General features: G+C 31.2%; 4 protein-coding genes across 4 annotated transcripts in view; 1 reads left to right on the forward strand and 3 right to left on the reverse strand.

Moving 5' to 3' along the window:
• Positions 1-689: 689 nt before the first annotated feature.
• On the reverse strand, positions 690-2,243 carry HELRODRAFT_155684 (hypothetical protein; the record flags this gene model as incomplete). The annotated part of the gene is made up of 5 exons (XM_009017359.1): positions 690-793; positions 1,253-1,346; positions 1,647-1,769; positions 1,854-2,005; positions 2,108-2,243. The coding sequence occupies 5 exons, from the start codon at positions 2,241-2,243 to the stop codon at positions 690-692; spliced, it is 609 nt and encodes a 202-aa protein (XP_009015607.1).
• Positions 2,244-4,402: 2,159 nt separating this feature from the next.
• On the forward strand, positions 4,403-6,145 carry HELRODRAFT_160398 (hypothetical protein; the record flags this gene model as incomplete). The annotated part of the gene is made up of 3 exons (XM_009017360.1): positions 4,403-4,494; positions 5,379-5,547; positions 5,687-6,145. The coding sequence occupies 3 exons, from the start codon at positions 4,403-4,405 to the stop codon at positions 6,143-6,145; spliced, it is 720 nt and encodes a 239-aa protein (XP_009015608.1).
• Positions 6,146-7,082: 937 nt separating this feature from the next.
• HELRODRAFT_188305 (hypothetical protein) lies at positions 7,083-13,218 on the reverse strand. Its single transcript, XM_009017361.1, has 13 exons — positions 13,053-13,218; positions 12,355-12,774; positions 12,199-12,330; positions 11,818-11,869; positions 10,513-10,630; positions 10,270-10,331; positions 9,967-10,106; positions 9,544-9,742; positions 9,096-9,250; positions 8,828-8,918; positions 8,157-8,351; positions 8,007-8,073; positions 7,083-7,929 (listed from the first exon to the last, which is right to left on the reverse strand). Exons 1-13 carry the CDS (start codon positions 13,071-13,073, stop codon positions 7,644-7,646), a joined length of 1,938 nt encoding a protein of 645 aa, XP_009015609.1. The 5' UTR covers positions 13,074-13,218; the 3' UTR covers positions 7,083-7,643.
• Position 13,219: 1 nt separating this feature from the next.
• HELRODRAFT_160400 (hypothetical protein) overlaps positions 13,220-13,303 on the reverse strand; it is a gene marked incomplete at both ends in the record, with an annotated part of 3,320 nt that continues 3,236 nt past the window's right edge. The window contains one exon of the mRNA XM_009017362.1: positions 13,220-13,234. Within this exon, the coding sequence (XP_009015610.1) occupies positions 13,220-13,234 (15 nt within the window). The remainder of the gene's footprint in view (positions 13,235-13,303) is intronic.

A 13,303-nucleotide genomic window follows, 5' to 3' on the forward strand; every position in this document is an offset into this window, starting at 1 on the left:
CAAATTTTTTAACCTCCGATGAAAACGCAGAGTCTTAGCACGGCCAAACAGGAAAATATAGTGAGAAGTTGTTAATATTTTGCAGTATTTGAAGGTTGGGGGTTACACATCACGAACACACAAACAGAGTTTGATTGTCACTAACAAACAACGTCTGTCTAATGTGCTCTGTTCAATTAATTCAATGAACAAAAACACAAAAATCGAAACTCATTGAAACATGACAAACAAGCCACAAAACTGACAAATAATGCAAGAAACCTAGAAAGAAAAAATTTAGCATTAAAATAATGAATGTAAGTTTTGAGTTCAATCATTCGTTGGGATGTTGAAGACAGTTATTTGTTTCTTTTGTGATAAGCTGATAAGCTAGAACTTTGTGATCTTTCAATGAATGACTACCATCTACATAATTTTTAGAAATATATTATTCCCTGGTGAACTTAGTTGCAAACAAATATGGAATAAATGGAACAAAATATTGTTTTGTTTCTGACATCAACAGGATGGCTTGCAAACTCAAAATTATTATCAATATTAACTACCATTGCATTAATCAATATGAATTTTTGAGGTTTAATTATTTTACTTTATAATCCTGAAAATAACTTGTACAATAAAGAATAATTATTTGTATAAATGACAACATAATAGTGATAACAAGCGTCTAATTACTTTTTTAAATATTGCTATTTACAACAGCCAGAAGATTGTGATTGGTTGGCTTGGCTGAGGTCGACGCCTTGTGAACGAACAGGATTGGCTGATGGATCACTCTTTGGAAGTTTTTTTGCTGTAATTTTAACATGATGTACATCATGTAATCAAACAGATCAGTATGATACTTCAACTTATCAATTTGATATTTGGTACATTATCGTAATGAAAAACTCAAACTGAAGAGAAAACTGTTAAGAAGTCAGGAAGAAAACAAAAATAACACATTCCAACATAATAACAGAACTGAATATTCACAAATAAAACAAATAACCACAATCTCGAACAGTTAAATTAATAAAAACCATATTTTTCCAGACAATATTTCCTAAAATTGCTTAACAAGCATACAACATCATGATATCAATAAAGATAAAAAATCTGACATAAAACTTTGAACCACGTATCAAAATACAAAAACAATTCTTAACAGTTAAACTCTGTAAAGAACATTCAATTTACTCTTATTTTATAAACCTTTCCTCTTAATGAATAATCAGTCTATTAAAAATACTATCCTCATAAATATACTCACCAATAGCCAGGAATATATCATTGACATTGGCAGCAGTTTTAGCAGATGTCTCCATGAATAGCAGATTGTTCTCCTCGGCATACTGCTGAGCATCCTACGTGAGATTATTCAAAACTAAGTGCACGTGGAAGCAATTAGGATAAATTTTCATATTAAAAATAAATCATACTTCTAAAATTAGTTTATATGATGCAATTCTAATTTATTTTGGCCTCATTTGATTTAATTATTAGATAAATATAGAGACTGATGCATTGCTACACAGTATGAATAATTATCAAAGTGTTCAAATTACTTAAAAAATATCTTATTTAAGTTCTAGAACTAAGTATATATCAATTGAAAACTTAATTGAAATAAATAATAAAAAATCAGAACAAAAAAATTAACTGACCGCATATTCAACCATTCGTTTGTTTGCAAGATCAGATTTGTTACCTGCAAGGGCCATAACAATGTTTGGACTGGCCTGTCTTTGTAGTTCTTTCACCCAATTGGTCGCCCTCAAAAATGTGTCCTGCAAACAAATAACAGATCAGCAGATAGTGGCTATAACACCTGCTCACTATTTAAAAGGAAATGTAATTCAGTGAAAAATCACCTGACTAGTAATATCATAAACAATAATGGCTGCTTGAGCACCGCGATAGTACATGGGAGCCAAACTATGATATCTTTCTTGTCCAGCTGTGTCCCATATTTCAAACTTAACAGTGGTGTCGTCAAGGACGATCGTTTGAGTGAGGAATGCCGCTGAGTAAATTTTATGCACAAAAACACATTAATATAGAAACAGACTAAAACTACAATTAACAAAATAAAATCTATACCAAAAACACTAAAAACTGAAAAAACCTCCTATTGTGCTCTCTTGATATTCATGAAACTGTCCTTTTACGAATCGTAGCACCAGACTTGACTTGCCAACTGCAGATTCACCAAGTAACACTAATTTGAACTGACAGGCTTTGGGTTGAGTGCTGGCTCCCATGACGCCTCCTCTTTGATTGCTGGTACTTCTTGCTTGGGCCGCCATTCAAAACTAAGTTCTAATAAATTAAAATTACCAGGTTTTATTTAATTTTTAAAATTTCAATTGAGTTAAATTAACAAACATTTCCAAATTTAATTTATTTTTATTGTACTCATCATCACTGTGTTATTTGTTATGACATGATTTTAAAATTCTAATATGATAAAATTTTATTATAAATTATATAATTTATAAATTTATTAAATAACTATTTTTACTATTAACATTAATTAACATTAACACTAAAACAGTATTATTAACTATTACTCCTGTGAAATATCATTCATTCATTTTCAAATTTCTCATCTCATGAGTGATTCATTGTTTTGTAACATATTTTAAATTAAAATACAAATGAATATAAATATAAATTTTATATTTTAATTTATTTATTGTTCATTCATGTTCTTATAAAAATAAAAAATATATAAATAAATATTCAGATTATTATTGAAACAAATGAAATGAATGATTTGCTGATTCAAATATTTACAAAATAAGTAAAAAATTATTACGAAATAAGAAAGAACAAAAAATTTATTAATGATAAAAGACCCAGAAAAGTGGGCAGAACATACTGATTTATGATCTTTTGTGCTTGTCTGTCAGATGACCAGCAACCACAACGGAAAACTGTTAGTTAGTTGGGGAAAATTTCTAGATTTTTATATAAATATAATTTTTTTCTCTAATTATTCTGAGTTTTTATAACAGCCAGAAAATATTTGAATTAAAAAAATAAATTAAATGATTTAATAATTTTATTTATATGTTAATAAGGCGGTACTAGTAGTGATGTGCTTAAACAAACAAATGTTTCTGTTTAAAAGATTCAAAATATACATTTATAAAAGACTAGGTTCGAAAATTAATAAATTGACTCTTTTTTTGTCAAAATTTGATTGACTTCCAACCGCTGGAATGATCAAATTGAGCTACATTATTTGTTATCTTAATTATTGTTATCTTTGCTATATTTGTAATCCTTTGTAAACCACGGAGGATTTAAAAAAGGTATTGAATCTATGCTAAAAATTTACAGTGGGGGCTATATAAGATCCTATGGAGACACACAGGGCAGTAGAGGTTTGTAGCGAGGTTTGAAGCGAAATAGTAAATGTGATTTATGTAGTTACTTCGATTGTTTGTGATTTAGTGTATATATTACAGTTGTGTTCATCTATCGGAAATCTTGAACCTACGGAAAAACGAAAGCTTGATGATTGTTGGAAGCAATATGGAGATCATTGAAGTTATAACATTGGTGATGGTAGTCATGAGCGTCAAAAGGTCACAACACCATTAAGCATACAGTTGTAATAATGGTCGTAATTAGATTTACATTATTTTGTATATGTTTATTTTGTATTGTACATTACAAAGTCTTACAATTTTATCGACTTGTTGTATTCCACTTTCAAATGACTTTTCTTGGCAGCGTTAGCACGCTGAGGGATTGTTTTGGATTTGGGCAAAGGGTTGGTAGGAAATGTTAATATGGCCCGAATACAATTAAGAATATAATATCTGTTAAAGATGTTTTTCTTGCAATTCGACCCTACTTTTTGATTGAAACTGTTTTTTTTTATCATTAGGCACGTGTCCTACAGATATATCAGAGATAGAGTGTTTCTAAAACAATATTTTGAGTGAAGGATTCGATGAAAATGGAAAACTTGTGAAAAATTGATTCCGTCTTGAGTGAACTAAAAAATGAACTTGGCCAAAAAATCTCGCACATCTAACCTTTGGCTGCTGTATTTGAACTATGTTACGTTGTTGAAGACGTTTCGAGTTAAAAGAAATAGTGACTTGTAGGTGATAACTGCAATCTACTAAATTTCTAGCGTTGAATAAAATTATCGAACGCTAGTAATTCGGTAGATTTAATAAATTACTGCATTCATATATATATATATATATATATATATATATATATAGATAGATAGATAGATAGAATAAAGTCATTAAGCTATCGGAATCCATCTTTGATACACCGCTCCTTGCCCCAACTCACGCACATATGAACATAAAGCCTAAACCCACCCACTTAATCCTTCAAATATTGAGACTTAAGTTAACTTTTCATTATCTTCCATGCTCTAAATTTATCAACGATGGCGTTCTCCTTGAGTTCCATGCGCATCCTTTCAAAAAGTTGTTTCAAAAAGTTGTACAGCAGAAATTTGGTACATTTTCAAAAATTCAGGTCAGATATTATATTGTTTTTTTAGTTGAATTTCACTTTTTAGTTTTTTTCTCCCATGGGCCATCGTATATTATTGTATATTACTTTATAAATAAAGTAATAAAGTTTATTACTTATTGTTATTGCATCACATTGCATTTTTTTACTTATGAGTTTTTATTTTTTATTGACTTGGTGTGGTGTGACGTGACGTGATCGAGGATCAGGATGTGATTGAGAATATTGGTCATTGTTTAATGTTTAGTTGAAGATTTGACGATTGTGTGTGAACAAAGTCAAAGTTGGCCATTTTTAAGATTAAAATATTAAATTAAATTAATTAAAAGGAGGTAAGAAGCTGATTAGAATCAATCAGCATCAGTCTCAGTAGTTTTTTTTCGGCTTGGATTTTTTGGAGATATGAATAAGATATAAATGCTTATAAACTGTTAATTAATTAAGACTTTTTTAAGGCTTATCACTTATCAATAAGGTAAAAAGACAGAAGAAACTTTATCCTGTTTAAATTGAATTGAAAGGTTTGGGATTTGGCAGCTTTATTATATGAAAATATTTGTACAATCAAAAAACAATGTAGATAATCAAACAAAATAATAAAGAACTTTAAAAATCTTAACTGAACAAATGTAAGACAAAACTCAATAGAATAAATTTATAATATTAATAATTATTATAAACTACATTGTATTGAGATTTGTGATTGCTGAAATTATTATGTCATGAGCTTTATTATAAATTTATATTATATTATTATAAATTGCTAATGATTTGAAAAATAAATTTAATGTTTAAGAAAAATTTTGTGTTTTGTGAAATTAGAGATTATTGATGAATTGTTTGTGAATAAAGAATAATTTTAAAAATTAAAAAAAAACTAATTTCAGTTCTAATATTGATTCAACGACACTGAAGAATGAGAAGCAGGATGCTGCAACCATTCCCAACAACTCTTCTTCCACAGACAAACAGGAAGACAAAAAAGATGTTAACATTTTAAATGCTGAACTTTTAGAGGAGAAATCAAAATTAACTCTACAATTAGAAGAAATCAAAGTAGTTTATGATAATCATTTATTTGTCGTTGAAAGCATTTTCTTTCATATTTGTAAAAATCAAATGTTTGTTAAATTTGTTTTCATTAGTAAACCATTTGGTATGAATAAAAATAAATTTGTTTTTCTATAATTTCAAGGACAAATATAAAAGAGCATTAGCAGAAACAGAAAATGTGAGGCAACGGCTGCAGAAACAAATAAAAGATGCTAAAATATTTGGAATTCAAGGTTTCTGTAAGGACCTTCTTGATGTTGCTGATATTTTATCAAAAGCTACTACCAGCTTAACTGAAGAACAATTAAAAAAAGAAAATAACCCAGCTCTAAATTCTCTTTATGAGGGATTAAAAATGACTGAAGGGCAACTTATGAAAGTATTCTTAAAGCATGGTTTAGAAAAAATTGATCCATTAGTAGGTGAGAAGTTTAACCCAAATTTGCATGAGGCATTATTTCAACAGCCATTACCAGATGCTGATGCCGCCAAACACGGTGATGTAGTTTTAACGGCTGGCTCCATCGCGGCTGTTAGTAAAGTTGGTTACAAACTACATGATAGGACCATCAGAGCCGCACTTGTTGGAGTATTCAAATGATAATAAATTTATCTTCATTCGTTTTTGTTTTAATCATTGTTTAATGTTGTAAGCCAAATAAAAAGTTTGAACAAATGTACTTTAATAAAAAGGTTTAATACTATGACGATTTTGTATAATATTAACGCCGTGGTTTTGTTACGGTTAGTGTGTCTGGGGAGGGCTCTTCAAGCGGGTTGGTGTCAGTTATCCAATACTATGGTTTTTTAACTTAATCTAATTTTTTTGCTCTGGGACTGAAAAAATAAGGCCATCATCTGACTATTTTCGACCACATCTTATTCAAAAATCATGAAGCTAATCGCGTCGGAGGTGTATATTTTTATGAGTTTTTATAATAAGCTTTAAATCATTCATATAATGGTGCAATCGAAGAAAAAAGTGCCGATACCATATCATAGACAATAGAACAGAACCAGTGAAATCAGTAGAGTCAACATTTAAAAAATAAGTGCCGATAGATAACGGCTAAGTTGATTTGTTTACCCTGTGGATAATGCGGTTATAGTATTTGATATCGGTATCGCCAAAATAGTTCGAATATTGCCTTTTCTCATTCTTATTATAAATTTACTGGAAGCAAAAGCAGCATTGTCGTCACATTATAGATGATGGGGGGAGATGCTAGCAGTTTAGATCCTGGTGATTGGCGAAAGCATAAAAACAGTATAAAGTGACGCACGCAAACTCATCCAGGTTAAATGCTTCATTTTTATTTCTTCGTAAAGAACTTCAATGGATGACGGTAAACAAAACTAAATATTTTTAAGCTGTATTGTAAGCTACAACGTGGATTCTAGGGACAGAGTGTCAGACGATAGCTGTACCTACCACGACAATTTTTCTCGAGATCAGGTTTGTGATCGTTTTATTTTTTCAACAGTTGTTTCCATTATTGCATTCATCGGTTCAGAGGTATATAAACGACACACAAGCATTGCATATGATCAGCTGGATCCTTAATCTTTTTTTAATAGTTACTCATATTAAAATCACATTTTCTATGCCTAATACTAACCTTAACATGCAAAAATGATTTAAAAAAAAAAAACAGAAAAAATCAATTCAAATGTGGAACAGTTTACAATCATATTTTTTAGAATAAACATTAACTACAAAACTGACTGCAACTAAAACGCTGAAAATATCTAATAAAAGCTGTTGATTTTGATATTGTTAGGGCATTTTTTCACAATCTAAATGTATATTTTAAATCTGAACACTTCAAACAAGATTAATCTGTTAATCGCATTAAAAAATAAGAAATTTCTAATTTAGCGTTTGAACTTTAAAGCACGATAGACAAAAGAAATAGTTTATACCAGTTTGAAAATTTAGAAAGTTTTGATTTCAAACGGTGATATGGCAGATTGTAATGAACAAAAAAAATTGATAATATTGGTAAAAATACAAATTTGTTAATAAATCAGCTATAAAGTGTAAAGATGTTTATAAAAAAGTTCAAAAGATTTCATTTGTTTTTTTTATCAAGCATTTTTTAATTATAATGTTCTTGTCTATAATTACTTTGGCCTGAAAACATTTGTAGCTGATTTTGCATTAATTGAGGTTGCTGAACATTTTGCATCTGTTGAAGTCTTTGAAGCTGTTCCGATTGCTGCTGCTGCGATTGACGATTGAACTGAAGTTGTAATTGTTGCTGTTGTTGTAATTGTTGTTGTAACTGCTGTTGCTGTTGTTGACTTGGTGTCAGGTAAGACATTGGCGTCTGTTCTCTGCTTGCCGACTTGCGAAACAAGTTTTTAACACCAGAGAACTTCGATCTAAAACGAAAAATTGTAAAATCTATTCCATTTATAGTATTTTCCCACAGTCAACATTTCAAATGTATTTGACAAACTTTCTTGATTTCTTATCGTAAGGATCCTGTGATGTCAAAGATTGATTAGACCACTCCTTCAAGATTTCTGGGTTATTTTATTTTGGTTTGAGATGTTTTAAAAATTGAAACAAAATCTTTTTTGGTGGATGATATATTTAAAAAAATTACTTGGTGGAGAGTTTCGCTTGGGGGGAGGTGTCAAATAGTACCCATCGTTATTTAAATCCATTTTTTTACTAGTTGAAGAGGTAACATCAACTTGATAATTGTCAACGCTGCGAGATCGAGGGTTTTTCGGACGTCGAAATTTTTCTTTGAAAGCGGTCATCAAGGACTTTCGTTTCGGAACGGTCTGATTGATGTCTATGATGTTTTGTTGTGATGAAAAAATGTTTATCTTTCGTATTAACAATTTTTATCTATATTATATTGATATTCACATAATCTGGCTTATTCACAAATTGATCGACAATGTTTTCAAATTATATAAGTAAAATTTAGAATGTAGTACAATCCTTAGCTTTTACACTTTATTTAAAATGAATCAAATCAAATGAACCATGAACGAAATTCCATTTTTATATAAAACTAAACTAACTGAAATTTCCAACCCAACTTGGATAAAGCAGGGTCAACCTTTAACAAATTTAAAATGTTATCGTGGTTCTGCCAAATAAATCTTAGTCATAACTTTTTATAAGAGGGCATGCTTACATCTGACCAACGACATTAAAACTAACTTACAACAAAAAATCATCTGCCTACTAAAATATTATTCATACAATTGAAAAATGTGATGTATTTTTTAGGCAAAGTAATGCGATTTAACAAAGGAGAACCTCTGTAGAGAGTTCCAGGTTTCGATGATGTGTCAAAATCTGCTGTCACGCGAATGGTCGGTGATGCGATCTGCAACTGACCTTGTCCAGTCTGAATGCATTAGAATTAGCACAGGTGCAAACTTAAAATAATATACTAAAAATTAATCTATATAACACTAAAAGTAATTTTTAAGTTTAGTTTTACAATACGAACAGCAAACCATTATTGAGTTTGTTATCCTTCAAATTTTTTTCAAAAAATCCAGCCAATGAAAATTTAACCTACCATGGAGTTGAACGTGGATGATGAGGAACCGCCAATACTAGAATACGAAGTAATTGGGGGTTGTGAAGTTATTGAGGTTGAGTAGGAGATCACTGAGGTGGTTGCGGTAGTCAGTAGGCCCATGGAGGACACAGGCGTGTTGGTCAACGTGACATCTGTTCTCATTAGTAAAATTATTTAGGTCGTTTCATATTATTTATTCATTGCCATCTTCATTTACAATAAACAAAACAAACTTATTTATTATAATTGTTATAATTTATACTTTCAAACTCATGCTCAATATAAACCTTATAATAATTACTTACAACTTTTGGAACTTTATGAAATGCAAAACGCAATTATTCTAAGTGAACAACTATTTAACACGTGGCAAAGTTTTCAAAATAATTTGCAAAGACATCCAACAAATTACATGAAAGCTGCCAATCACCGAACACTAACGTACCATTCATCAGGTTGGGCGAGTTAAGCATGGCACTGTTTATGTTTGTTAGCACTGTGCCAACATTGTTTGATAACAGATTCGGTTGTTGCAGTAATTGTTGCGATTGCTGTTGCAATAGTTGTTGCTGTTGTTGTTGCTGCAGTTGTTGTTGTTGAATCAACTCTACATCTTTAGAGTAACCTAGTGGCTGACGAGAAATCTGATGAATGAATGGTGAAAAATTTACAAAAGCATATCTTTTCGTTGTATCTAGTTCACTACTTATTCAAAATCTTTAATCTACGTTAACATTAATTAAAAACCCTATCTAATTTAATACGTAAAAACTTTATTTAGTTGTGAAAAATGATTAAACTCGTCTTGTTGAAATTTGAAAATCAATATTTTGATCAAATATTTTGGATTAAAAAAATCAAAACTCACGTCAATAGTTAGAGATCTATTAGACGTTGATTGTTGGCAAAACATAGGCAGAACCATTCTGTGAGGTACAATTAAGTTGCTCCCCCCTTTCATTTCAAGTGGTATATCCTTTAGAAACACTTCAGCTCTGCCTAGATTTACTTTATTATATAATTATTACGCGATATTAAATAATCTAATATGGAATATAATTGATAAAAAATGTTTCCCCATAATTAGCGTCTTTGAAGTTGACAACACTCGTTTCAAGTGAAAATAAGAGTGATTGATGTAAAAAATTGAGTGATAGTTCGTTTAACGTACCGTTGCTGTTTGTTTTATCTCTGGCTTCGAATGATATTTTTCTCGTAAATTCGTTGGCATCACTTAAGAGGAAGGGAAGAACAAAAAGTTGTATTATTAATTCTATACTTGGGTGTCTACTTTAATGATCTTTCATAACATCACATAATAAAAACTTTGATTTATTATTTTTCACATTTGGAGTTTTGGTAAGCTGTCAGATAAAAAAAATGAATTGGATAAATAAATAGAGTAGAAACTTACAAGACAAAAATTTCGTCATAGAAAGGACTTATTGAATCGACGACTGAACTCGTCTGCTGCTGTTGCACTGGCTCGTCAACAAATATTCCTATGTAAGGCTTGTAACTGCATGTCGCATCTGAAACAGGTCCAAATGAATTTTTAAAAAGTAAATTTTTTGTACGTTGAAAAAATTTAAAGATAAAATTTTTTATTGATTTTTTCTGAATATCGAAGTGCGTTGCATTTTTATATTAAAATTGTGTTCCGATAATTTTTAACAAATGATTTCATGAGAATAGCCTACGTTGAACACATTTGGTGTGATGCTAACGCTATTTGACCGAATGAACAATAAATTGTAATATAAAGCGAACACCACATGCGTTGGTTGGTTTGATCAAAAGTCTAATGATATTCAAATTGAAACAAAAGTTGCAAGTGCAGGCAGACCTACGCATCCACGTATGTAAATTCATCTTTTTGTTCAAATTATCGCGTAAGTATTTGCACGCACAACTTTGGGGGACGAAACAAACGTAATGACGTGTAGAAACCTAATTAGCGAGAATTCTAAAATTTGTACATTGTTAACAATTAGGTTTAATTTGAAGTAATTGCACGTGCACAGTCAGAGGTGCACGTGCACACTTTTGCAGAACGGACGTGCTTACGCGTGAAATTTTAATGCACACGCATCTCGGTGATTATATTGTTTGCATGAAAATTTGAAAATACATGACTCGAATAAGTAATGCCAGATAAACCTCCAAAGCATTCTTCAGACATATAGACATTTTATATAAGCATTAACATAAACATAATTCGCACTCAAGAATATAAATGCAATTTATTCTGCTATTAATCATACACATCTCAAAAGTACTTATGTACACACACAGGCAGGCATGCAAATACGCACAAAAACACATACACGCACGCAAGCAAATGTACATGTCCGCAAGAATCAACAGTTAGACGCAGTCGTTCTGACAAGCAATGTTTTTGGGGTCGACATTAATTAGTACTAAATTTGTTTTGTGACTTTTCAAAAAACTATGACTGACTTTATCCTTTATTTGAGTTTTATATAAAAATGAACAAAGCAGCCAAGCAACTATGCAAAATTCATTCTTGTGTCGGAAAATTCAGCAAATATTTCCCCAATTCATTTTGTAAAAATTCTATGCGTGCAAGCAATCATAAACATTCATGAAATAAAAATTAAAGGGAATGGGAGCAAAGAACGCCTTGCCCTTTTACCCCTCGAAATCGGCAATCTAAAATGGTGTATGGTGGGACGTAAGAAAAAAACACATCAATAACCTGTTTCGAAAAGTGAACTGGCCTTCAAAACTTTCACGACCACGTGATGTTTCTGTTTGATTGATTGATTGGTTAGTTGATTGATTAGTTGAATGATTGGTCAATTACATAATCAGTTGATTGATTGATTAATTAATTGGTCGGTTAATTAATAGTTTGGTCAGTGATCTATCTGGTTGGTTAGTTTATTATGTCCGGCTTTCTATCATTTTAGATCTAACATTTATTTCCGTACGCTCTTACTAAGGTAGAAAGAACGTTCAGCTAGGACAAATCGCGTTTAATAAATGATTTGATCAATACCAAATAGCCAATAGTAGCCCATTTAACTCTCATTTGAAAAGTATGCAGTCAGTGTGCAACAAAAACATTGTTGTTTACTTGTTTTATCATTTGTTGTAACTGTTGTTTTTGCAGTTGCGCTTGCTGTTGCTGGATCTGTTGCTGTTGTAGGAGTTGTTGCTGTGGTTGTTGAGTTAGTTGTTGAATAAGTTGTTGCTGTTGTTGCAAATTTTGATGTTGCTGTTGAAGTTGTAATTGTTGTTGCAGTTGTGGCTGCAGCTGTTGTTGCAGTTGTGGCTGCAGCTGTTGTTGCACAAGCTGAAGTTGTTGTTGAATTTGAGAGCTAAGTTGTTGAGGTTGTTGTTGTTGTTGGTTGGAAGCGAGTAACTTGCTAATCAAATAGTTGTTGGCAGCGTTGAGACTCACTGTGTTGTTGTTCAGAACATCAGGTGTTGTCTTGATCGTTACTGCATTGAGACTGCCTGCAAAGTTGTTCGCGTTCATCATCGCATTCAACGGATTCATGTTGCCGCCCAGATTGGTCAGCAACAAGTTTGCATTCACTAAGTTGCTGTTGTTGCAGTTGTTGTCGACTTGTTGAAGGACGAACTTCAAGGAGAGGTTGCTGATGCATTCCTTAAGGAGGACTTCGAAGTACTTCCTCATGTCAGCGTCCTAACAAGAAACAACAAACTACAATGCTAGTACCCAGAATAACAACAAAAAAATGAACAAAAAACAAGTGACAACGAACAAACATGTAACAACGAACTAACCAAAACAAAAATATTTATGAACGAACACAATAGATAAACAGTATTGATAAAGGAAATAATAACAAACGATACTGATGAACAAACAAACTTAGGCTTGCCAGTCAGCAGCAGTTCAATCACAAACTTATGAAATAACAAATAACAATCAACGAACAACATCTTAAATGATAAACCTACAATAGTGACTGGCTGACTCATCACAAAATCTTTTCAATGTTACGCATTTACAAGGTGCAAAATTTTTAAAATAAACACATGTGTTTTAAATAATTTTTCATAATAAAAAAATAAATTTTTATTTAAAAGCAAAATTTTGCATTAATAGATAGCGCGCACACACACACCTACCTGCATAGTGTCTGTGTGTAAGAATGCGTGTGTGTATATGTGTGTGTCAGTGAGTACGTGTGTGTGTTTGGTACATAATA

The sequence above is a fragment of the Helobdella robusta genome (assembly GCF_000326865.2).
Source record: "Helobdella robusta unplaced genomic scaffold HELROscaffold_2, whole genome shotgun sequence".
In the NCBI taxonomy this organism is placed as follows: Eukaryota; Metazoa; Annelida; class Clitellata; order Rhynchobdellida; family Glossiphoniidae; genus Helobdella; species Helobdella robusta.